A 23,235-nucleotide genomic window follows, 5' to 3' on the forward strand; every position below is an offset into this window, starting at 1 on the left:
GCTCGCTTCAGAGGGGGGTTAGGGGCTTGCTGCTAGGGGGGGGTTAGGTGCTTGCTGCTAGGGGGGGTTAGGGGCTTGCTGCTAGGGGGGGTTAGGGGCTTGCTGCTAGGGGTGGGGGGGCTTGCTGCTGGGGGGTGAAGGGTGGTGGTGCTTGTTGCGGTCATGTGGTCAGTCGGTGTGAGAGTAATTGAATGTTTCTTGCTTCTTGCTCTTCATTTTGAATTATCTTGTATTTATCATAAAATGTATAAAGTTTTCTTTTGTATTTTAAGTATTCATTTAAATATGTAGATTGTTACTTTAAGATCATTTAATTTTGTATAGGTTAAGCATTTGTTTTTTTTCTATTTTAAGGAATAAGTTAATAATTTAATACAATTGTATTAAAACTATTGTAAATTTACTGTATACAATTTGAGGTTGAGTGGTAGAAAGGGCTCAATAGCCCTAACTTTAATACCCCCTTTCTTTAATAAAAGCATTTTTCAATAAAACGCTCCTACATCCACCTGCATGCTTTTTTGGCAAAGTGGCAAAATCTGTAACAAACAGACCCATCACAATACAAACATACTTTTTGTATCAAAAGATTACTAAATTTTAACTTTTTAGTGACAAATTATAAAACCATATAAATAAAAATACATACGTGCTTATAATGAGGTAAAATAGTTTTGGAAATTCGGATGTGGCAGGTTTTGACACTCACAGATATGGCAGGTTTATAAACTTAAAATGAATTTAACTAATGATTTTGCTCCAAAGTTGTTGTAAAACTAACAATTTTCAAGGAATATAGTCAACACATAAGGCATAAAGGTACAATAATAGAATTTTTTAGAAGATGCAAACTCTCTATTATGTCGTCAGAGTTAAATTTCATAAATTTTTACATTGAAACTAGGTTCTAAACAAAAGGTAATGTATTCATGAGCAAACATTCGTGAGAGCATCCTTTTAGATTACTGTCTTTCACTAAATAAATTCAAGGTTGTTGTCTTCAATTTCCTCTACTAATTTACCATCAATGTCCTCCTCTGGTGTTTCTTCTGTATTTTGATTTTGATTTTTCTTCACTTGGAAATAAAATTGAAGAGCTTGAGTTTTCCAATCATCTCCAAAGTGTTTTGAGAGCAATTTAGCATTATCCCCTAATTTTCAAGAGCAGTAGATTCGCTCCATTTTCCATCTCAATCAGCATCATATTTTGATGTGTGTAATTTGGTATAGTTACTTGCCTAAACACCAGTGTCTGTTCTGTAAGCAACTTCACCTTTTACCCCAACAGCAATTTTGTCTTTATTTTTCTTTAAAATAATTCGTTGGGAGGGATTGATTCTAAAGTGCCAATTGCCTGGTTTCTTTTATACCTTTCCAGATTCACTTTTAAAGTCATAGACTAGTACTGTCACACCTACTTGTGAACAATGCAATGTTTTGCTAAGATCTCGTACTATTTTAAATTTAATAAAAGGCACTTAATTTAACTTGTGTACTTATTTTTGAGTTTCCAACATTAGCTTTTTCTCCATGTCTTTTTTGATGTTTTAAGTGGTCATTAAAGGTTCAAACTTGTTGAACAAGCATGTTTTTGGTGAACCAAAACCAAAGTTGAAGTGCGTATTGATTACTATTAGAAAATAAGATCCTTTCACTTTCAAAGAATCTTATTCTATAATGTAAGGACTTAAACAGTGTTCAATTTTCCATTCACCCTGTCAGAATCAAATATAATAAACTTTGGTAAATCACTGAGCATGCTGGGAAGTCACATGACTGAACCGAGCACTCTCATTGGCTGCGATGGATGTGGTGGAGTTTGAAACTAAAGATGGCTAAAACGATGATGGGTCTGGTGAGTTCTGAAACTAAGCCACATTTTCAACAATGTGTTTATCGTGGAATGTAGCGGGTTTAACTACAAAATGATGGTTTATAAAATAATGGGATGTTTATCTCAACTTCAATGTTGAATCAACTCTTCCTACCACATGTGGTAGGGTTTGATTGTAGGTGCCTCTTGTAACGAATAGTTAGTTAACCCTTTTAGTGCCACAGGTATTGTTACAGGTTTGCTTGAATGAAACACTCGGTGCGTATTGAATCCACTATTTATTAATCTTACAAATAAATCTAATACTGTCTACTTGAGACTATACTTGTCTACAGATTTCACTAACTGTCACTAATTTATTCTGTCACAATCCACGATTAACTAACTAAACGGTCCAGGGTTACACAAAATAAAGCTTGGAGAAACAAGCTCTATCCCTTCCATAAACAAAAAATGCAGCATTTACATCCAGGAGACGATGCTCATCGCTTGGACTACTGCATTTGGTAAACACTCATCGTCGACTTTTTAACTATATTTTATTTACTGATGATACAAAATTTACTTGTGATGCTATGAACAATTTACGAAACCAACATTCATGGGCAGAAGTGAACCCTCATGCAACAATTAAACGTAACTTTCAACAGTGTATTAGTCATAACGTTCAGTGTTGTATTATTCATGATCAGCTGATTGAACCGTTTATTTTTCAAGAGCGCTTAACAGGTCAGACATACTTACCAACATTGCTTGGAGATATTCCTCTTGCAACGTGGTGCACATTTAATTCTATTAAATTTAAATCATCCTTGTATTGACAGTAATATTTAAATTCACATTCACGTTGATAAAATTATTAAATTAACTCTGTTACAATTTTGTCAACTGAGAAATATTTAAGTAGTCTTTTCCTTGTATATAGAAAGGGGCTTTGAAATAAAGTACATTAAAAAAAGTACATTATATATAATGTATATTATTTCTTAATTTGTTTTATAAATATATAGTCAATTTTTTAATTACAGTCCCTCTATATGTGGGTATTTATAATGTATTTCTATAACAGATATTTATTCTCAGGTGAACAACGTATCAAATACAGCCGAGAGACTCTGCTAGATCTCAGCTTCAAGCCGATGTCTCAGAGTAAGCCCAAGAACGTGCCCAATAAATTGTGCAGGAAAATAACCAAGAAATAAGTCGTGTGAAGTCCAGGTAATGCTCCTTACGTACAAAGTTCAATAAAGTAGTCGCTTGTGTAAAGAAACTACTGTGAGCAAGTAGTGCAATTAAGAACTGGATCTACTGAAACGAGCTTAAGTTTTGTCACATAGAAAACAATGATGTAACCTTCTGACACTGAAAATTAGGTACACAACAAACTACAGTGAGTTACAGAATATCTTTATGGCATAAGAACAATACCATTGAGTTCTTATGGCTGTCTCATGTCAGAGTACAATACTTAACTTGTAACATTCTCATAATTTGAGCGTGATAATGCGTTTATTAATGAAGGAAACGGAATTTTCCTGACGTTTTCCATTATTTAGTGATTCAATAACCGCGTTTCGAGATCTACAATCTGATCACTTTCTCAGGTGGATCCCCTAGCCTTCAGGAATTCTCTGGACAGTTAATTAACCTAGAGATCCCTCACTTGAGAAAGAGATCAGATTTCAGATCTCAAAATGTGGTGTTACTACTTCTGTCTTGTATCACTGAATAGTAGCAAGTGTTCAAAAAAATCCCGTATCCTTCACAATCCTTCAATCCTCAAAAGCAAACTTTAAATAAACGAGTGTATTGTGTTTAACGCTTTAGAGGCGGCTGATTTCATCCCCTTTAGTTGAGTAGCAACATTGTGTTTCAATAACTTTAGGCTGTTTTAAAAGCAATCTACAATTTGTGAGTGGTTTCATTGTTAGCATTGATACAGAAGATGTTTGCATGTGTGTTACACGCTCTTTATTTTATTTTAACTCTAAGTTTTGCCATTTCTCAGTTGTTTACAATGTAAAATGTACGGTAGTCAAAAGATCCTTGTCTGGAATTCTTGTGAAAATCATGAGAGTCTTAAAAAGGCTCACTTTGATGGAGGAGGAATATTGATGGGGTTTGTCAGGAACCCTTTACTGTTGAGCTGAACCTTTAAGGTCCATTGTGGTTGGGAAGGGCGATCATAACCTCCAGTAGATCAATCTACAGAGCAACACGCAGAGAGACTCTACTTTGGTAATGAAAGGTAAGGACGCTATATCAGTGAAAAAAGAAGAGGCTCTATTCCTAACAAGATTCAAGTCTAGTGTCCTGGGAGAGATTGTGAGTGGTATTCAAAGTTGCAGACTTGGTGAAGTTGTGACCAAGCTAAACACAAAAGCAAGCAGCTATAAATTGTTCTCATTCTTCTGTAGCTGACTAAAACTCCCAGAAGGTCAATGATCTGTAGATTTAATTGGAAGTTCTTTCAGTGTGTCCCCTCAGTTGGGAGGTCTTTGAATGTGTCACTTTAGGGGTATGCTCTATAATAACCACCAACATTATTTGTCTATAGATTTTTTCCTCTTAGGTCAAGAAGCTTATAAATTGCACTTAGTCCTAAGAACCTTAGTGCTGCTTCCGGAGTGACAGGATATTCAGCATGGGTAAGGTTGGGGGCAGGGGCCGCCTCCTATCGAGATCCATGAGGAAGAATTAGGGCACTAATCTCATGTCCCCGCGGAAGTGGAGGCCAGCTCTGAACCAGCCTCTCCAGTCAAAGCAGGTAGGGGGTGGCACATCCTTGTTGAGGCTAGTAAGAACCCCACCAACAGTCATCTCCCGCAGTAGACTAGACTCTTGCACCCCAGAATCTCGATGTTTGCGGTTAGTGATGTGCCGCTCCTGGACATCCATAATGTTGCCCAGATTGAAGTGACACATCGGTTTTTGCTGTGTGTGTTTTTTGGTAGCTTTAACTGGAAGGTATAAACCAGCCAGAAGTGATCCCTGCGGGGTCTATAGAACTCCATAACAATCATGACATGGGCTCAAATGTGTCGCTTGTTTAGAGATGTTTCATTATAGACAGTACTAACTTCAGCATTATTGCCATATCTGGGACATGACTCTTGCTGTCACCAGAGATGTAAGACAGTTTGTTTGTTTCAGTGTCAGCTGTACTATCCTGGAGGCTCCAGTCTCCAGCCAGTGCTCTGCGCAGCAGGCTTCCACTACTGTTATAATAACCTTACTTTTCAGTTATTAGTTTTATTTTACATCGACTTTTTGTTGAACTTCCTGAAATAATCACTTATATAACATCTATATTTTGTAGCTCTAGAAACATGTAGTTTTATACTTTATATGGTATTAATTGTTCCTTGTTATATTTTTAATATATATTGAAAGAAGAGTTATTGTTTATGCTATTTCAATAGTATTAGGCATTTTTTATAGCATTAGATATTTCCCACGTGTTTCTGTAGTATTAGACATTTTATCTGAAATACCTCTTTTCATAAATAAGATTTTTAATGGTAACCCAACTACGGGACATTGGTTTCCAAGGGGTTGTGGTTTTTGTGATATGATTTCGTTGTTGACTATTTACATTAAGTTTGGGGAATGTACTTTTAAAAAGTATTGTCATATCTTGTCCGATATTGTCAATACGACTTGTTATATTGCAGGCACTGTAGTTGTGTCTGAATTTTTAGTTTTTATTTAAGTTCACATTCAATTGTGAATTATAGCTAGTTGTAGTTATGTAGTAAATCAATAAAAATAAGTGTTTTTCTTGCAAATTTTCACAATTTCATTTTTATTAATATAGTTATTCTGTACAACATTTTTATGAATAATAAAAGTAATTTTTATATTGCACACGTTTTGTTTCTTTCATTATTTCTTTTCATAAACGTAAAATACATAATTGTAGGAGAAGTATGTTAGACAGTGACAGGAAAATATTATATTAACATTTTATTTGCTATCTGCTTTACACTACTGATATTACTTAATGTAGGCTACTTAATATTTTTAAATCTTTAATGTAAACAGGTGTTTTAGCCAATTTGTTGAACTTTAGCTGAAAGTATCAATAGCTGTTTAGTGTCAGTTGAAATGAAATGAAAAATGTCTTTATTGGAGGCGAAGTTAGGACTATAAAGTCGTCTCTACCACTTAACCTCGTAAAAAATTAAACTAACATACATATACATGTATAACTAAAAATAAATCTATTAATTAACCTTATACGAAATAAGAATGTATCAGTATTTATGTTGAATTTGAGTTTTGAAACATAAATACTGTACTACAATTTTTTACTAAATTCCAAAACATTCTAGGTAACTTTTCTTATCTTGCTCTTCACATAAACTTATTTACAAGATTCCTTCCTGCCGTACAAGGCTGGATTGTCTACAAATGCAAGCAGGCTGAATGACCTCGAAATGTACGGATCAACAAACTGCTACAGTACAATTGAGGGTTAAAAGAAGTTCAATATTTTAACTATACATTGAAAGTGATTTATTCATACAATTTCTCAGCGTAAACATTTTATGATTTTTAATGGTGGTTGAGTTTTTAAAGTTGTGAGGAAAATGTGTATACTATTAACGTCAAGCCCCGGACACATTCCTGTTTAACCCTCTGAGCGTCAATCATATTTTGTAAAATGCATACTAACCCGTTTCGTGAGGTTTTAAAGACTGTTCTTGTGATTTATAATAAATCTAAATAGTAACTTAAATATAAAGTGTTGTATACCACTTTTTTTCAAAGAACTGTGTTTTCAGACTGTGTAACTATGAAGTTAGAAAAAACAAATTCTTTGTTTAGAAATAAACAAAAAGTTCAAACAAAATTTTGCAATAAAGTGTGCATATGTATTTGAAATATTACACTTATTCAAAATTCAGAAAAGCCAAATTTTCGGGGATTTTTTTCTGAAGACAGAAATATATAATGTTGAACTGTTTATATAAGTAATGTTTTGAAAAATAGGTAGCTATAAGATAAAAGGCCGGAGCGGCAAATCACGAATTTGACGTTATCAACGTATTCTGCTCACCCTCCTGAACAAAAAATATATATAGTACTAGGGGGTGCAAATGACAAATAACATGATTTTAGGGGGTATATTCATAAGTGGTTAAGTTTCTAATGTTTTAATGTTCAGTTTGTGTGCTGTGTCTGGATAATCTGTTTACTTGAATATTATCTGCGGCTGGGACTGATATCAGCCTGATAACATATCTGTTATCTGAGTTCTCTGGGGCAGAGTCAGTGCTTCACAAGATATCGTGTTCAGTAGATTGGATTGAGTGAGTGCGAATCATGAATCAACCATCCACTAGTTCGACCAACCCTTGTGAATTGTGTGTGTCGGAGTGTTTAGTAGGGCACGTAAAGAGTTTACGTTTTAACCGAAACGAAATTATTTCCTTTTTAATATTGAACATGGAATTTTTAATAATGAGTGTATTTGTTCGTCGTGCGGTCGCGTGTTGTTTTTAAACTGGGAGACTTTGTTGTTTCGTTGCGATAGGAAAATTAGAAAAATTAGTAAGAAAAGAAGTTTTAAATGTTAAAAATCCACTTTTTTGTTGCTGCTGCTCAGGTATATCCGCCAACACACTAATGGTAAGTGTTCTCTGTCAATATCCATCTATATATTTATATTTGAGTTTTTTATGATTTATTAAGTTTTTTAACTTTACATAATTGCCTTTGCATTACACTTCAATTTATATTTCTGATCAGCCCCTCTAGAATTTTATATTTTACTGATAGGTACTATCTCGAGGGATGTTTTTCTTTAATTGACATCAGCGCGGGCTTCGGCAGCTCACAAAAGGTCACGTGACGCTCGACTTCGATGTACAACATGGAAATATTACTCCGCGCGTGAAAAGTTGTTCCATTTTTTTATGTTCTAGAACTTCGTTATTTCTCATTTCCACCCCATTAAACCTTATATTTTTTTATTCTATAGGACGATTAACTTCCAATAAGTTAATAACGCAAAACTCGTATTTTGCCGCTCCGGCCGTTTATATGATAATTACCCAAAACTGTTGTATTTACTCCTGTGGAAGGACCTTGTAGGGGTTCAGGATGCCCCGGGGGTCCATGAGACAAAACTGTTGGACTTACTCCTGTGGAAGGACCTTGTAGGGGTTCAGAATGCCCCGGGGATCCATGAGACAAAATGTTGGATTTACTCCTGTGGAAGGACCTTGTAGGGGTTCAGGATGCCCCGGGGGTCCATGAGACAAAACTGTTGGATTTACTCCTGTGGAAGGACCTTGTAGGGGTTCAGGATGCCCCGGGGGTCCATGAGTCAAAACTGTTGGATTTACTCCTGTGGAAGGACCTTGTAGGGGTTCAGGATGCCCCGGGGGTCCATGAGACAAAACTGTTGGATTTACTCCTGTGGAAGGACCTTGTAGGGGTTCAGGATGCCCCGGGGGTCCATGAGACAAAACTGTTGGATTTACTCCTGTGGAAGGACCTTGTAGGGGTTCAGGATGCCCCGGGGGTCCATGAGACTCTTGACCTGACGCATGGTGCGGATAGCAGCTTCGCTTTTGCTGTACTTGAGGAACTGTGTCTTTGTGAAGCCGATGCCGTGTTCTGCACTGACACTTCCTCCTCGCTCATTGATCCACTCGAACACAAATGGCTCGAGTTGAGCGAGCAACTCTGGCGAGAACTGCGGACTGCAGATGTTAAGGTGTAGGTTTCCATCCCCTAGAACATTGCAATGACTCTTAGTAGTACATGTGAGTGCGTATAGTTGGGAAGCAACACCAGGCTTTGTTACACAATCATTGTACCCATATAACCATTTTTAAGTTTTTACCTTTAAAATAACATAACACTGTAAAATCAGAAATACATTCTCTTGCATTTTATTAATATGAAATCTGGGTTAAGGAAAAACAACAATGTCATCTTAGGAATTAAAAATGACTCCTTTAATGTACTTTTAGGAATGATTTTTTAAAACTATCTTTTAATGGTTTTTACGACTGTTGAAGGTAATACTCCTACTATCCATACATTTTACCAATACTGCACTAATCAGTAAAATAAAACAGTAAAACAGGAAAAATTGCTTTCCAGATGGAGAAATTTGTAAAATTAAGAATTTAAAACAAGCCAAGTTATTGAGTTACCATATGCCCATTTCATGCTCAATAACAATCTGTCAGTTATTATGAAAAAATCCAAATTGCTAAAACTGTTTGCCAACAGCTACCTGATAGTACCAGAAGCAGGTAGGATCTCATGTGAAAGGGATATCGTAAGAACTTTTATGTCTGTATTTTCTGACTGTGCAGAGGTTCATATAAATTTGACAAGTCTATGACAACTTGATAAGCTAAAAGAGTAGAAATAGTGAACCACCTTTCAAAACTCCTTTCCAATCATTCAACTTTGGAAACTTTTGGTCCAACCGTATATTATTTTCTCTGCCCAGCTTCCGTTGCTACTTCTGTGTTTAAACAGAGCCGAATGTTGGGAAGCCTTGAGTTCAGCCCATAAGAACAACTTTATACTTTAAACTTTTGTGAAACCCCTATTTTTGGATATATAATTGCGGGAGATTAAAAGAAAATAAAATGCTTAAAAGAAAAAGAAATCAACATTTATTTCCTACAAAAATTTTTGTTTCTGGTTTGTTTAATTTTGAAATGGGTTATATAAATGTTTTATTCTTTAAGAGTACAATTCAGCATAGAGATGCGAGGTATAGCAGAGACATATTGTAGATTCCTCTACAGACATTATGTGCATACATATTAATCTATATCCTAATTCCTTCCATAACAGATGCTTACTATTTAGTTTTAGTTCATATATAATAAAACTATTGAAAATCTCTTAAATGTTTAATTTGATACAAATGACTTATCCTGTTATGGACGACAAAGTCTTTGTAAAAATTAAGTGATTTGGACATTCTACAATATTTATAAGTTTTGGATTTTTGAACAATATTTAACTCTAGAAACTTTATAAGCTCAAACCACCAAGTTTAACTGATATAATGGTATGCGGAGTATATGGGAGTATGAGTTTGACTTTACCTAAGTGTCCGAATCCAGTGACAGCAAAAGCTTCCGAACCCTGGAGCCTCTCCCTGAGGACAGGTACGATGTTGTAGTAGTCGTCGTGCGGCAGGGAGATGTCGTACATGTACGCGTAACTGTTCTTGAACAGTGCCTCCGGGATACGCTCTCGCAACTGCCACAGATCCTGCAGATAATATTTTGCCTTTTAGACAAAGTAAGAGAGCCATGACAGTTTTCAAAATTTTAATATTAATTCTGGAATATTTTATTTTATCAAAACAGAACATGTATCTTGGGAGAAATGAATGTCATGATACACTTGTGGAACTGTATTCTACTGTCCAGGCAAGTCAAACATCTTGAATTGTTTACATTCAGTTCGACTGTGCAACCAACCATCAGAAGCCAGAACGGTATATTTTTCTGTTTACTTGTAAATGAAAAGTTCCATTCAACAATACAGTGATTGAAATTGACTCCAATTTCGGCAGTGTGTAAAAATCATCAATCTCTAAAATCAATTGAAGACTGTAGAAGTGGAATACATTTGTTACTTATAAAATAAATTTTAAGTTTGTAAAACATTTAAAACTCAAAATCCCTCCCTCCTTTTGGTACAAAAATACTTTTCATATTTCTTAGGTTTACGCGGCTAGAGTTACATAACAATCATCTGACTTTTCCAGTTTGTACAGTGTCGAAATATTACTAATAATAAAGTACATGCCAAAAATCTTGAAATATTGCTTTGTTGTGGAGAGCCATTTCTAGTCAACAGGGCGTTAAACCAAAACTGGCAGAGCCGATAATGCACACTCAAGGAAGGAGGAGGAGTTGTACCATGGTAGACAGAACCTTGACCAATCATTCAATGATAGTGGTCACTGATTGGTTGTATTGATTGCTTCTGTCAATCAGAACATAGCTTGGCTTGTCTCCGCTTACCTTTATAAGCAGATGTGCATTATTGCCTGTCAGTTTTTACTTGGTGTTAGCAAAGCTTTGATGTCTTGTGAACACAAAAACTTAGATGCTATTAAAAAAGAGTTAGCCTTAATATTTTTCACAAAATATTTTCAAATTTTACTCTGTAATAATAAATTGATATTACTGAGCTCTGTGAAATTGGTAGTTTAGTTGTATTGTATTATACGTCCATAAGCTCCAAAATAATGTAAATTCTAAATAGGTATGTTTTGTTTAGTAATCTTCTGTGGATCACATAAACAGCACAGTGACAATTCATCCTTCCAAGAAGAGACAAAAAGAGGAGAATACAGCACAATATAGAAAAGGAATGGAAGACTTGGCGATCACAGTGATTATCATATTTGAAACCACATACACATGGTTCTCCCATAATACAAAATAAAGGTACGGCAGAGACTATTAAAGCTGATTTAGTATCAGCACTAAATATTATACTCTTCTTGTTGGCATCACTGACCTCAGTGAACTGACCTTCATTTTAGAGGGCTCAGCTGTGACCAGGCCATCACTTGTAGACCCTTGGCTCATGGCAGTCTCCAGGAAAGTGTTGAGTTTGTCCTCGTCATGGCCTTGGTTGGAGCCAGCGACCTCTATCAGAAGGTAGAAAGCGTGTTCAGGTATAGGACTGCGGAGTCGGAGGGTGTCGGTGGTTAGTCGTAGTGAAGCAGCGTCCATCACCTCACACGAGGAGAGAATCTCCGACAACATCGTCCGGGCCAGTCGGAATGTCTGCAGAGCTTGCTCGAAGCTGCTCATGCCTGACACAATATTGTGCATCAAGTTTTATTCTTTGTTTCTGATAATGGGAGGATTGTGAAGGAAATAGGATTTTTCTGGACATTTGCCATCGTTCTGTGATACAAAAAATCAGTAACACTACGTTTTGGGATCTACAATCTGATCTGTTCTTCAGGTAAATAACTAATCTAACACATACATTTTTTAACCTAGTTTTTAATTATGTATTAGGTTAGTTATTTACCTCAGAAAGAGATCAGATTGCAGATCTCGAATCGTAGTGTTACTGATTTTTTGTATCACTGAACGATGGCAAATGTCCAGAAAAATTCCTGTTTCCTTCAAGTTTTCATTAATACTTAAATATCCTTGCTAGTATTGATAAATATTTGGGAAAACTTTATCCAGCATGGCTTAGAATCCCTCTAAGAGTTGAAAGCAAATATGTGGGGTCATGCACACAATTATTTACACCTCAACATTCCTTTTTCCTATTCTATTTTGTTATTTTGATCAACAGATGGTTAAAATGACCTTCGAGATTAAGCTGCCAAACAAACCATCATCAACTACATAATTGATAAATAATATATCTTGGGGCTTAGCTCATTGTTCTAAACAGCAACTGACATAATTATCATGTTTTTCCCAATTCATGCTGTGTCACACAATATATTTTCAGAGAAAGTTATGAAGAAATTTTTACCATGTGTTGTCTCACAGAATGAGAAGTCTGGCTGCATTGTAATGATAAAATATTGATTTAATAATTATGTTTAGTAATAACATTAAGATTTGTTTAGTACACAATAACATTCAAGTGATAATGGTGAGTACCTAAGAAGGCCATGGTGACTGACTGAGGTCTCGGAGGACATTGTACAGCGACCTCGGTCACAACACCGAGGGTGCCCTCGGAGCCGATGAAGAGATGCTTCAGATGATAACCTGTGTTGTCCTTTTTGAGCGTGTTCATACAATCCAATATGGTTCCATCGGCTTTCACCTGTAGGTGGAAAATAATTCGTAACAGAGGATGTTTGGATTACATTATGAGCAACAATTTACTTTTTTTATGATTTTATTATAAAATTCCAAAACAGTGCATTTACTGTATTCAATAAAGAGTTTTTAAAGCGAGAAAAATAGTTTTTCATTTATGCTCAGTATTTTACAAGGTGTGTTCAAAAAGTAATGGGAATTTTAAAGTTTTGCGGGTTTCAAGAACACAATTTTCATTGTTTACTTTTTCAGTGGCACCTGCTAATGTTAGACGTGTTTTCTGAACTTAACGATTTTGGTTTTTTTTAAGGATAAAAGAATTTGTATCAAATTTTGAGTGAATAATGATTTACCTACAGTGTGGAAACGTTAACAAAGGCCTATGTTGAGAACACTGTCTGTAAAGAAGGGCTCATGAGTGGTGTAAATGTTTCATAGATGGCCGTGAAGACATTGAAGATGACAAACTCCCAGGACACCCCATCACATCAACAATCAATGATAATGTGAAATTAGTGGAAGAAATGGTTATGAAAAATCACTGCATTAATGTCAGAGAAGTCACTGATGATGTTGACATATCAGTTTGTTCATTTAAATTTGTTTTAATGGGTTGGGTATAAAATCTATAGCAGCAAAATCTGTTCTAAAATTGAATGACAAGAGACTTACTGCCACCAGCCCCAGAGTGTTAGCCTGCAGGCTGCCGTAACGCAGAAGTCTGAGGCCACCGGCGTTAGTGGAGATGTTACCTCCGATCTGACAACTACCCTTGGCTCCCAGGTCGTGTGGCATGATCAGCCCGTGCTCTGCCAGAGCAGAGTTCAGAGTCTCCAACACACAGCCTGCCTCGCACACGATGCTCCCTGAGACAGTCACATTCAGTTCTATTTGTGATAGAGAACAATTGGTTCTTGGTTGTGAAAATACCAAAATTACAACAAATGATAAGAATAAGAACTTTATTTTGCCAGAAAATATTTCATACAAATACATTGGCACGTCACAATTATTATTATACAAGAGAATAACAACACTAAAAGTCATTCACAGTCATTCAAGTTTTGTCAATATATTCTTCCACGGTATAAAACGATCTTTTACAGAGAAAAATATTAAGTTTATGTTTAAACTCCTTATCACTAAGTTGTCTTATCTCTAATGGTAACTCATTATATAACCTGATAGCTATTCTCAAGGGGCTATTGTCAGTCTTAACCAGTCTAACCTGAGGCAGATTAACACTAGTACCAGATCTGGTGTTGTAGCTATGGATAATCTTTTCTATTACTTACTTGGTTCTAAGGTAAAGCAAAATTGCTGAATAAACAAAGAAAATAAGGTTAAAAGTTTAAGATGTGGAAAAAATTCTCTACAGCTATGAAACTGGTCTACTCCTGCCATGATTCTGATAGCTCTATTTAGTATAATAAAACATCTTTTGCCAGGGAAGATGGCACTCAAGCATTTAATCCATAGATTAAATAATTCACCACATAAACATTTTATTGGGAATATACTTGAACTGAGTTTGCTTTTAACTGTGATTACATGTTGGTGCCAGTTTAACATTTGATCAAACGATACCTTTCAGAATGTTACTATGGCATTTATAAAATCAAGGGCCGGTATCTTACATTATAAATTAGACTTTTCCTACGTTACACGTGTTTGACTCCCAACACTAATATCCTAGAATAGCAATTGAAATATGGTCTAACCTAAGATTAACAGTGTTGCCAATAAATAAAGCATTGCTATTGTTATCTGTAGTCGATAGTAAGAGATAGTTTACGGGTTCCACTAGCAAATCAATTCTAGAACAGCAGCCTTTGTTGGGACCAACAACTGCATCTAATATTTCAACAGCCTCAATCTTAAACCTACTCTTCTAAATCCAAGTTTTTAAATTTTGCTTTGAGACCAGTAGACAGGTATTATGGTCATGGTAGAAGATGCCATACTGGAAGAAGTATACTGATCGAAATTCCTGGGAATATACCTTGATCGAGGATTGATGTGGAATTGACAAGGTTTAATCAAAATTGTCCTCAGACATTTATGTTTTGAGATCCTTAGCTAAATATTGCCGTATTCAGGTTCTGATGATGGCATACTATGGCTTGATTTACCCCCTTCTCACCTACGGATTGGTGTTGTGGGGAGCTTATGCAAACAATCAATTCATGAGAGCATTTAAACTTCAAAATCCATCAGTTCTCATAACTACACAGTTGAAACACAGAGTCTTGTAAAGGAATCTTTAAAAAAGTTGAAACTGTTAACTCTGCCGTGCCTCTGTACACATCTTGGAAACAATGTTGTCTTGTGCGTCTATGACACGTGGCCAAGATATACATGTCTATGTGATTAGAGGCAGAGAAAACTACCGAACTGGGAGACACAGAATGGTAAAAAACTGATCTGATCTGACCTGAAGTAGTTTTAAGATCTACAAAATGATTCCTGTTTTCAAAAAAGTTCAAAGACAGATCTGGTCAATTTTTATACCATTTCATTGATGCCAGTTCTGAGAAAAATTATTGCGATTAATGTTAACAAGCAGATAAGCAACTATTTGGAATTTTCCTCTCAGTCTTTTGTTTTAGATGGGGTTCGTTGGTCCTCCACAGTGCGATATCCTGAGATCCTTAACACTGTTGAGTGCAGAGGCTGTGCTTGGTGAATTATTGAGATCTAAGCTGTGACTTTGATTGTGATGATCAAAATATCCTCCTCCATAACTGGAGTTGTATAGTATTCTTGCATCTCCTGGAATTGTTTCAGATACTGTCTGAACTGTCTGTGTACGTATTGTCCATTCTCCAGTAGTGATGGGATAATCGAATACTTAAAAGAATTGAATACGGAGTATTCAGAAGCACCCTTGTATTCGAATACTTTTGCTAACAATCGAGTCTAGACTTGTCTTACTTCCTTTCTGTAATCCATTGTTTCTTGGTTATTTGGAATTGCCCTGCCAAAAAGGTGGTAAAATCATTTATTTTTCTGTGGCTCTTGTAAACATGTCATACACATGATTTATGTACTCTAGAAAAAATATATTTGTTTACCTGATACTTCAGTCCCATCTGAAACACTCTTTTCTACTGGAGGTTTTGTCACCAATGATCGTAGAAATAGATTGAAGCCAGAAACCTCAATCATATTTTTTTACACAACATGAAATAAACATTTATTTTAGTCTTTTTTGTTTACAAATGTATTTATTAATTGACTACTTTACAATTATACGTTTCGTCAAATTTGAAAATTGTTAATTACTTATTCCAAATTATGGACATCCCCCCTTAATTATTCTTTTCTTTATATATATATATGTATTCATCTAAAACCCTCCAATCAATACATATATACGAATATGAATACAGCTCTTGAATATTTTATTTGACTACTATTATTCCTAACGAAAGAATACTGTAGGTTTTTATTCGATTCTTCTAGAGAAATTGTATTAATTTCAAAAGTATTCAAACTAATTTTGAGGTATTCGAATACTATTCGATTCTCCCCATCACTACTCTCCAGTCCTGCGCTTGGTAAGCCTGGGTCCTACTCTGTGTTGCGGCTTAGTTATTTTATCCTGACTAGTTCCAAGCATTACAACTATATCTAATATAATTTTGGTCATTAAATTAATATTTTGTTCAAAAGCATGATGCAACAAATTTTAACAATGGACATGTTATGACATGATCATACATGCTGTTTTTGTAATGATTAGTACTAATAAAAATAATTTTATGCCATTAAAAAGCACAGTATACTAATAAAAACAAAAAATATAAGAACATTCAAATAATAGAATGTTAAAAACTAGTTAAAATATATTTCAGAAACAGTGCTCCTGTTTACTCAAATCTGATACAGTAAACTTACCAGGGATGTCATTAATTTTAATGATCTTATTCATAAGTGATGTAGACAGGATGACTTCATCAAAAACAGGAGTAGCTCCTCCCAATACACCTGCAAGAACGAAAAGGAGGATTAATTCCATCTACTGAAAAAGTAAGTATATGGTATACTGGTATTTCACTTATCTTGTTTTTGGGATAAATATGACATTGTGTTACTTTCCTGTGTTTCCCCCTTGAGGCACGACAGCTAGATTCTCGTCATAACAGTACTTGAGAATGGCTGACACTTCTTCTGTAGATCTGGGCTTCAACACCACTTTCGCACTGCCTAAATAAATCAAAACATATTTAAAACTTTGAAAGAAGACATAATTTTAACTATATCTAAGTTTTTTCAAATATTGCTAATACATATATATTTTACTCTTGCTATGAAAAATTAACTTCAGTCAATAGACCTGAAACAGAAACTGGCGGAGCCTTTAATGCACATCTGCTTATAAAGGTGAGAAGTGATCCTTATTGGCTGAAGCTTGACCAATCAGTGATCAACGTAGCTATACAGCATGGCTTTATTTATCACATGCCAACTTTTTCATAATGTGATGCTGCCCCCTTTGTTGAGGTTATTTTTTTTCATTTGTTCATAAAGTTTCTCTTATTATCTTTGTGCAACACTAATCATTTTTTACAAGTATTTTTGTTTTGTCAAATTCTACTGGTATGATGTGTATTACCCATTCTTCTGTAGTGTCTTGCCTATTAATAACCTCTGTAATGCAGTTGTCTATCTCATGTGTAGATTATCAATGCATTCAATGCCCCAAACTTCTGGGCTGGATGATGTTGAGTTTAAGCGTTCATTATCTGTTGGTGTGTATATATCTGATGTCCTTGTTCTTGTCCCATCCAATAATGATTATTATCTTATTATTTTCAACTTTTATTGTTAACTTATTGATTGGGTGCTTGGCATTTATATATTGTAGGAATTCATCTAAGACGACTTAACCATACGGCCAAACTGCCCACACATAATCTTGGTAATTAACTCGTAACTTTGTCTTCTTCTGTTCTCCTTTCAATGTGATCCTCACAGTTTTCCATTTATAGCAAAATTTGCCACTACAAGTTACAATGCCCCATTATTATAGTATATCAGTTTACTCAAAGAATTTACTTTTCAAGCATTGGTTAGAAGTTACCAGGAGCTTGGCGACTAAGAGGAAACTGAGAGATCTATTCAAGTTCCCAATCCCAAATCTGCCTATATCAGTTCTCAGTGATAACTCTAACCCTCAAGACATCATCTTTGACAAAAATCCCCTTATAGTTACGGCAGTGGGAGTAATTTTCATGTTTGTCTTTCAAAATTTCGGGAGGGGCTTGAATTCCTAGACCCTCCCCTTATATACACCCTTGGCTATATTAATAACACATTATAGGAACCACTTTAAGAAATTAACTATTACATCGGTAGGGAATATAGCTCAAAACATTGTAGTTTACCTTTGAGTGTTTTGAACCAGTCAACGTTGTAAGCGTCCAACTCCGCTTCGTCAGTGATGACCCTGCCTCTGTCCAGCAGCCTCTCGAAGTGTGAGAGGTGTGAGTTCGAGAGTTGTGCATAGTCTCCACGCTTGAACCGACACACTTCACTGGTGGGGCGCAACCCCACCGCGGCGGGGCCCTGCAGCAGACCCCGACACCATCCTGCCAGCCGAACCTTCGCCCCCGCCATACTACCTACTACAGGGCAACACTGCCATTAGTATAACTGTAAGTACTGAAGCGGTTATGACTTGTGCAGGCAGTAATTAGTGAGATAACTAGCTAACTGAAGGATTGATAACACATAGTTAAACGCAACAACTTCACATTTCTCCAATTAGTGAAATATGGTTTTAAAAACATTTATTTCTGTAAGCAAAATAATTGTTCAAAACGAATAGTTTCACTTCAAATAATAGAAAATGTAATAAATGAATTAAGAATATAAATTTAAAAACAAACACTCCAATAATATATTTTTGTTGTTTCTGTGAGGCCTTTTGTGCTCAAGGAACACAAAAGTCTGGTGATGTGTTCCTTAAGCACAAAAGGCCTCAAAGAAATAAAAAATATATTATTGGAGTGTTTTTTTTTTAATTTATAAATAATTCCAATCAGAAAAGAGCTTCTACAGTGTTAATCAATTAAGGTTAAATAATGTTTTCCATTTCAGTGGGCGTTTATGAGAAATACCTTCTTTTGTAATTTTTGTAAGGTAAACATATTTGTATTTTTTAATATTATGCTAAGCATAAGCTAAGGTAGTATAAGTAATTTCACTATTGAACATGAAAGATAAATAAACTATATAACATAATAGTAGTAAATTCTAAATATTTTGACTAAATTATTTTTTTGACATGTTGAAATGTGCCCAAAAAAGGGGTACGACCAAACCAGTCTAGAGTGGGTTCAATATTTAATGTTTGAAATTAACAAAAATTGTAAAGCCTACAATATTAGCTACAAATTATTATGGTAGAGTAATTTTATTGACAACTTTTACTTTTTTAACATCATGCTTGATTGCACTTGATTTTTCTCTTGAACTTTTTTATTGTAAAGAACTCATTTTGAATTACATATTTATGCAATTTAGGTAAAGTTTATCACATAGTTAAAGGTCGTTAGTGACATTTTTGTGTTCTTTAAGATGTTTGAGAGATTGCAGTTCATTATATAATTTTAATTCCTGGAGTATAATTTATTAAACCACTTTAATTATCAGTTGGGGTCTTTTTCGTTTAAGGGCCAGCACAAAAGACCCTAGCTTGCCTATTCAAAACTCAGATCACGCGATGCTTACCCGCTGCGCAGCGCTTTGCGCTGCTTGCTCTTTTAGAAAAAAAATTAACTCGAGCTTGCAAAGTCCAAGCCCAGATCAACTCACCACGCTTTATTGAACACAAAACTCAGACAGAACTAACGCAGGTTTCATTACATGCAAAAGATAAGCGGCGCGCGTTTATCACTGATAAGATAAGACGAGTTTATACTAGAAGTAGTACCTGGACTACTGCCCTACGAAATAATAACACACAAAAAAACGATGAAATGCACTGTCAGTCAGGTATAGTAGCCTATGTTTGTAAGGTGCTGGCCCTTAAACGAAAAAGACCCATCAGTTGCTTGAACAAGTAATTTTGATTCTCGGTAGAAGTAAAATAAAATAGTCAAAATTAAGTCATTTTAACATATTTAGAGTTTACAATAAAAGTACTAAGACAAATTTCACAATTAATATATTCCAAAATTTGATTCTGTGGATGTCTGCTTTGTTTACTATATTTCATGGTTAAATCTTTATGACAGTAGTATTATAGACATTGAGTTACATAGTACAGCTCTAGCTTTCTCTTTTGAATATTTTAATTAGGTAAGATATTAATTAGTTCAATTTTACTGTTTCACGTTCCATATAAAGAAGTATTTGACAAAAGAGCCAAGTACAATACATACAAATTAAATTAATTGCTGTTCATAGTCTATGGTTGCCAGTGATAGTTATTGTATTGAGGTGTTTATACAAGATTGGTACATTTATTGCACTTGAATTTTGTAGTGCCGATGGCTGAACGAATTTTGGGCATGGGAACAAAATTTGGTCAGATTCCGTTATATGCTTCCAACGCTTAAACTTTTTTCAATGAACGTAGAACGTTATAAAACGATGTAGTTGAGTAACAACTAACATTATGCCCCCGACGCTAATTTTTCATTTACGGATGATTATAATGAATTAAAATTGGTTACTAGCTAAGAAAAAAGGGTATACTTACGTATTATATCGACCACACCCCTACATTTCTCCAAACACAAAAATTCAACAAAAACAAACATTACCAAACAAAAACTAAACTCTTTATTGAAAAAAAAACAAAAAAAAACTTGTTTTTATTCTTGATCACACTCCGCCACCCAAAATGCGAGTGCCTTCGGCCATCAGCGTGGGCTTCGGCACCACGGTGCTGCCCCGCGCTGATGTCAACGAAAGAAAAACATCCCTCGAGATATTACCTATCAGTAAAATATCAAATTCTAGAAGGGCTGATCAGAAATATAAATTGAATTGTAATGAAAGGCAATTATGTACCGTGCAAAAAACTTAAATAATCATGTGATGCCGCGCAGCCTGCCGTAATCGGGATTCTCGAGAAAGATAAGATAACAGCGACAATAATACCGATCACAATACCTGGAAATGCTTGTTGATTGATGGAATGTTAGTTCTGTTACTCAACTACATCGTTTTATAAGATTCTAAGTTCATTGAAAAAATTTTAAGCGTTGGGGGCATATAACGGAATCCGACCCAATATTTTTATATTCCATATTTATGTTCACTGTATTTCCTATTCCATGGGGCATCGCATTGCTGTTTGTGTATTCGTACACTATTACGTTTGATAAGATCCTCGCACAGACCAGTGGCCCATGAGGCCTGACAAAATAAGGCAAAGGAGATCGGCCTCTTCTAATTAAACATCCCTTTGTTTCAACTACAATACAACATATTGTTTACAACTTCTAAAAAAGCAAGAATTTGGCCTGAATTGGTGTTAAACACGGTTAAGACTATGGGAAAGATAAAAACGCTACAATACAAAAAAAACCAGATACACAAAGCGTACTAATTGCAGTTACTTTCGAGATTGGTAAAAGCAAAAAAATACGACATCAGCTTGGATCATTACCCAAGGAAATTACCCTATTACTGGTAATTGAGTAATTATTGCGTCTAACACGATTAACTGCAGAGAACTCATTATATTATAACCTCCTCGAGTCATTCTTTCTAATTAGCGTTCCGCTGATTCGATGTTGGTTAAGTTACTGCCTTTCCTTAGTTACAAACCGGGCAAGCCCACGTGAAGATACGGTACTTAAGAATTGGCTCATGTCATGAGCAAAATTGTGTTTATTTATTATTAAACAGGTATGTTAAATATTTCCTCAAGGGAAATCCTTGAATCCGCGTTGAGTTTTTGACTTTACAAGAGAATTAATAGACCTCGTATTCCTAACATAATGCTAGTTTCTTGCGGTAATTTATAGATCACACTAAATCTTTGGTTTATAGTTGTTTAATGCATTTAAATCTTCAAGTAATTAGGCCATGTCATTAGTTATGAATTAAATCAAAAGTACACCGTAAGTAATAGCCTACTATTCACTTTCCCAAGGTTAGTGTTGTAAAATAATTAACGATCTTTCTAATTAAATCAAAACTCTAAATAACGTTTTTAAAGAAACATAGAAAAGCAACATTGTTGAGATAAAAGTTTGCTTACCATTTGCAGAACTACTACTTCCAGTAACGTGAACCGCCAATGAGCTGAGTCGGTGTTGATCAACAAACTAAATGAGATAAGAAAGAGATAACCTCTATCTGCAATAAAACAAAATGGTCGTGATGAATTCGGCTTACAAGTTAGTGCAGAACAAGACGCAACATTTACTGTAACTTGTAGCTACAACGAGCTGACTGTGTTTATCAACACAAGAAGCGAGATAACAAACTGAGATAACCTCTGTAGAGATAAGTGACAAATGGGAAAGTATTAAAAACCAGAACGTTGATATGTTCCGAGCATAAAACTAACTCGTATTGTAATGGAGTAGAGCAATGCTAATAATCCTGTGTTGGCAAGAGTTAGGCAATTGTGTGCTGTAGATAACTTACATGATTCCCATTGTGCTAATTAGCATCATGCAGTGGTGGATGTAGAAAATCATAGAGGGGAGGTTTATTCTAGGGTTCCGGTTGGCATGATATTTCCCCAGGAAAGAGCAAACAGTTAATACTTGCTATACTTACCAGTAAAAATTAATCCAGCTGTATTAAAAAAATATTTCTGGTCCTTGTTCAAGATCCCAAAATACCTAAATCTGTAGTCTACAATGTATTTCAGAATCAGTTTAATTCTAAAGAAATATATTCCTGTATATTTGGAAAAAAACCTAAGAAAATATTAATGTTCTTTAGACAGGGATTTTCGGAAATTTATTACAAAAATATCATTAATAAAATTGAATAAGTAAAAATTATTTATTGCATCTAAAAATAGTAATTAATGTCCGGAAAATCCTGTTTTCTTCCCAATCGCCAAAAACCTTTTAACAAAGAGTAATTTTCTGTAGAAAAATTACTACGGTCAAAGTAAAAATCGTGTTTAGACTTTAAAGACATTTTTTAGTTCCCAAAAGTTCACAATATTATGAAGAAAATACAATAAATCAGTAAATAATTAGACATTTAGAAGATATGGAAACACAAATTAAAATATTCCAGAACTAGTAAGATTTATAACAGAAAATGTACGTATGTCAGAAATACCAAAGGTCTATGCTAAATCCAGACAATAAAACACGACCAGATAATAGAAGTTGCTGGCTTTCGAGATATCATCAGTTTTTATATACAAAACGGCTATTCGAGTTGTATCATGCTAAACGGTATCTTTAGACGTCGACTAAGTAAAACTATAATTGTAATTAATCGCGTGGGTTCAGAATCAAATGATTGCAATCACTATTCGTTTGTGATAACTTAATATATGTTTGAGAGTATTGAATATAAAACTAATCCGTACTCAAAACAAGTGTCACAGTTATTAATATCGCAGATAAATTTACGATTGACCTATGTCAATATGAATATAAATAA

General features: G+C 35.0%; 1 protein-coding gene and 1 long non-coding RNA gene across 2 annotated transcripts; one reads left to right on the top strand and one right to left on the bottom strand.

The window, feature by feature from the left end:
• Positions 1–414: 414 nt before the first annotated feature.
• Positions 415–5,701, top strand: LOC124360891. The gene is made up of 2 exons (XR_006922285.1): positions 415–3,052; positions 4,988–5,701. It is a non-coding gene; the product is annotated as an uncharacterized LOC124360891 (long non-coding RNA).
• Positions 5,702–8,044: 2,343 nt separating this feature from the next.
• Positions 8,045–22,044, bottom strand: LOC124360892 (D-2-hydroxyglutarate dehydrogenase, mitochondrial-like). Its single transcript, XM_046814873.1, has 10 exons — positions 21,860–22,044; positions 18,027–18,266; positions 16,738–16,845; positions 16,537–16,626; positions 13,309–13,502; positions 12,472–12,640; positions 11,368–11,654; positions 9,922–10,090; positions 8,328–8,578; positions 8,045–8,258 (listed from the first exon to the last, which is right to left on the bottom strand). Exons 2-10 carry the CDS (start codon positions 18,256–18,258, stop codon positions 8,253–8,255), a joined length of 1,506 nt encoding a protein of 501 aa, XP_046670829.1. The 5' UTR covers positions 18,259–18,266; positions 21,860–22,044; the 3' UTR covers positions 8,045–8,252.
• Between the last annotated feature and the right edge of the window lie 1,191 nt (positions 22,045–23,235).

The sequence above is a fragment of the Homalodisca vitripennis genome, chromosome 4 (genome assembly GCF_021130785.1).
Source record: "Homalodisca vitripennis isolate AUS2020 chromosome 4, UT_GWSS_2.1, whole genome shotgun sequence".
Lineage (NCBI taxonomy): Eukaryota > Metazoa > Arthropoda > Insecta > Hemiptera > Cicadellidae > Homalodisca > Homalodisca vitripennis.

Excerpts from the sequence above, each read along its gene's own strand:
- LOC124360892 (XM_046814873.1), bottom strand. The coding sequence starts at position 18,258 with ATGGCGGGGGCGAAGGTTCGGCTGGCAGGATGGTGTCGGGGTCTGCTG. Across the intron at positions 16,627-16,737 it reads GCCTCAAGGGGGAAACACAG|GTGTATTGGGAGGAGCTACT; the intron begins GAAAGTAACACA and ends TCGTTCTTGCAG. Across the intron at positions 8,579-9,921 it reads CACTGGATTCGGACACTTAG|GGGATGGAAACCTACACCTT; the intron begins GTAAAGTCAAAC and ends GCAATGTTCTAG.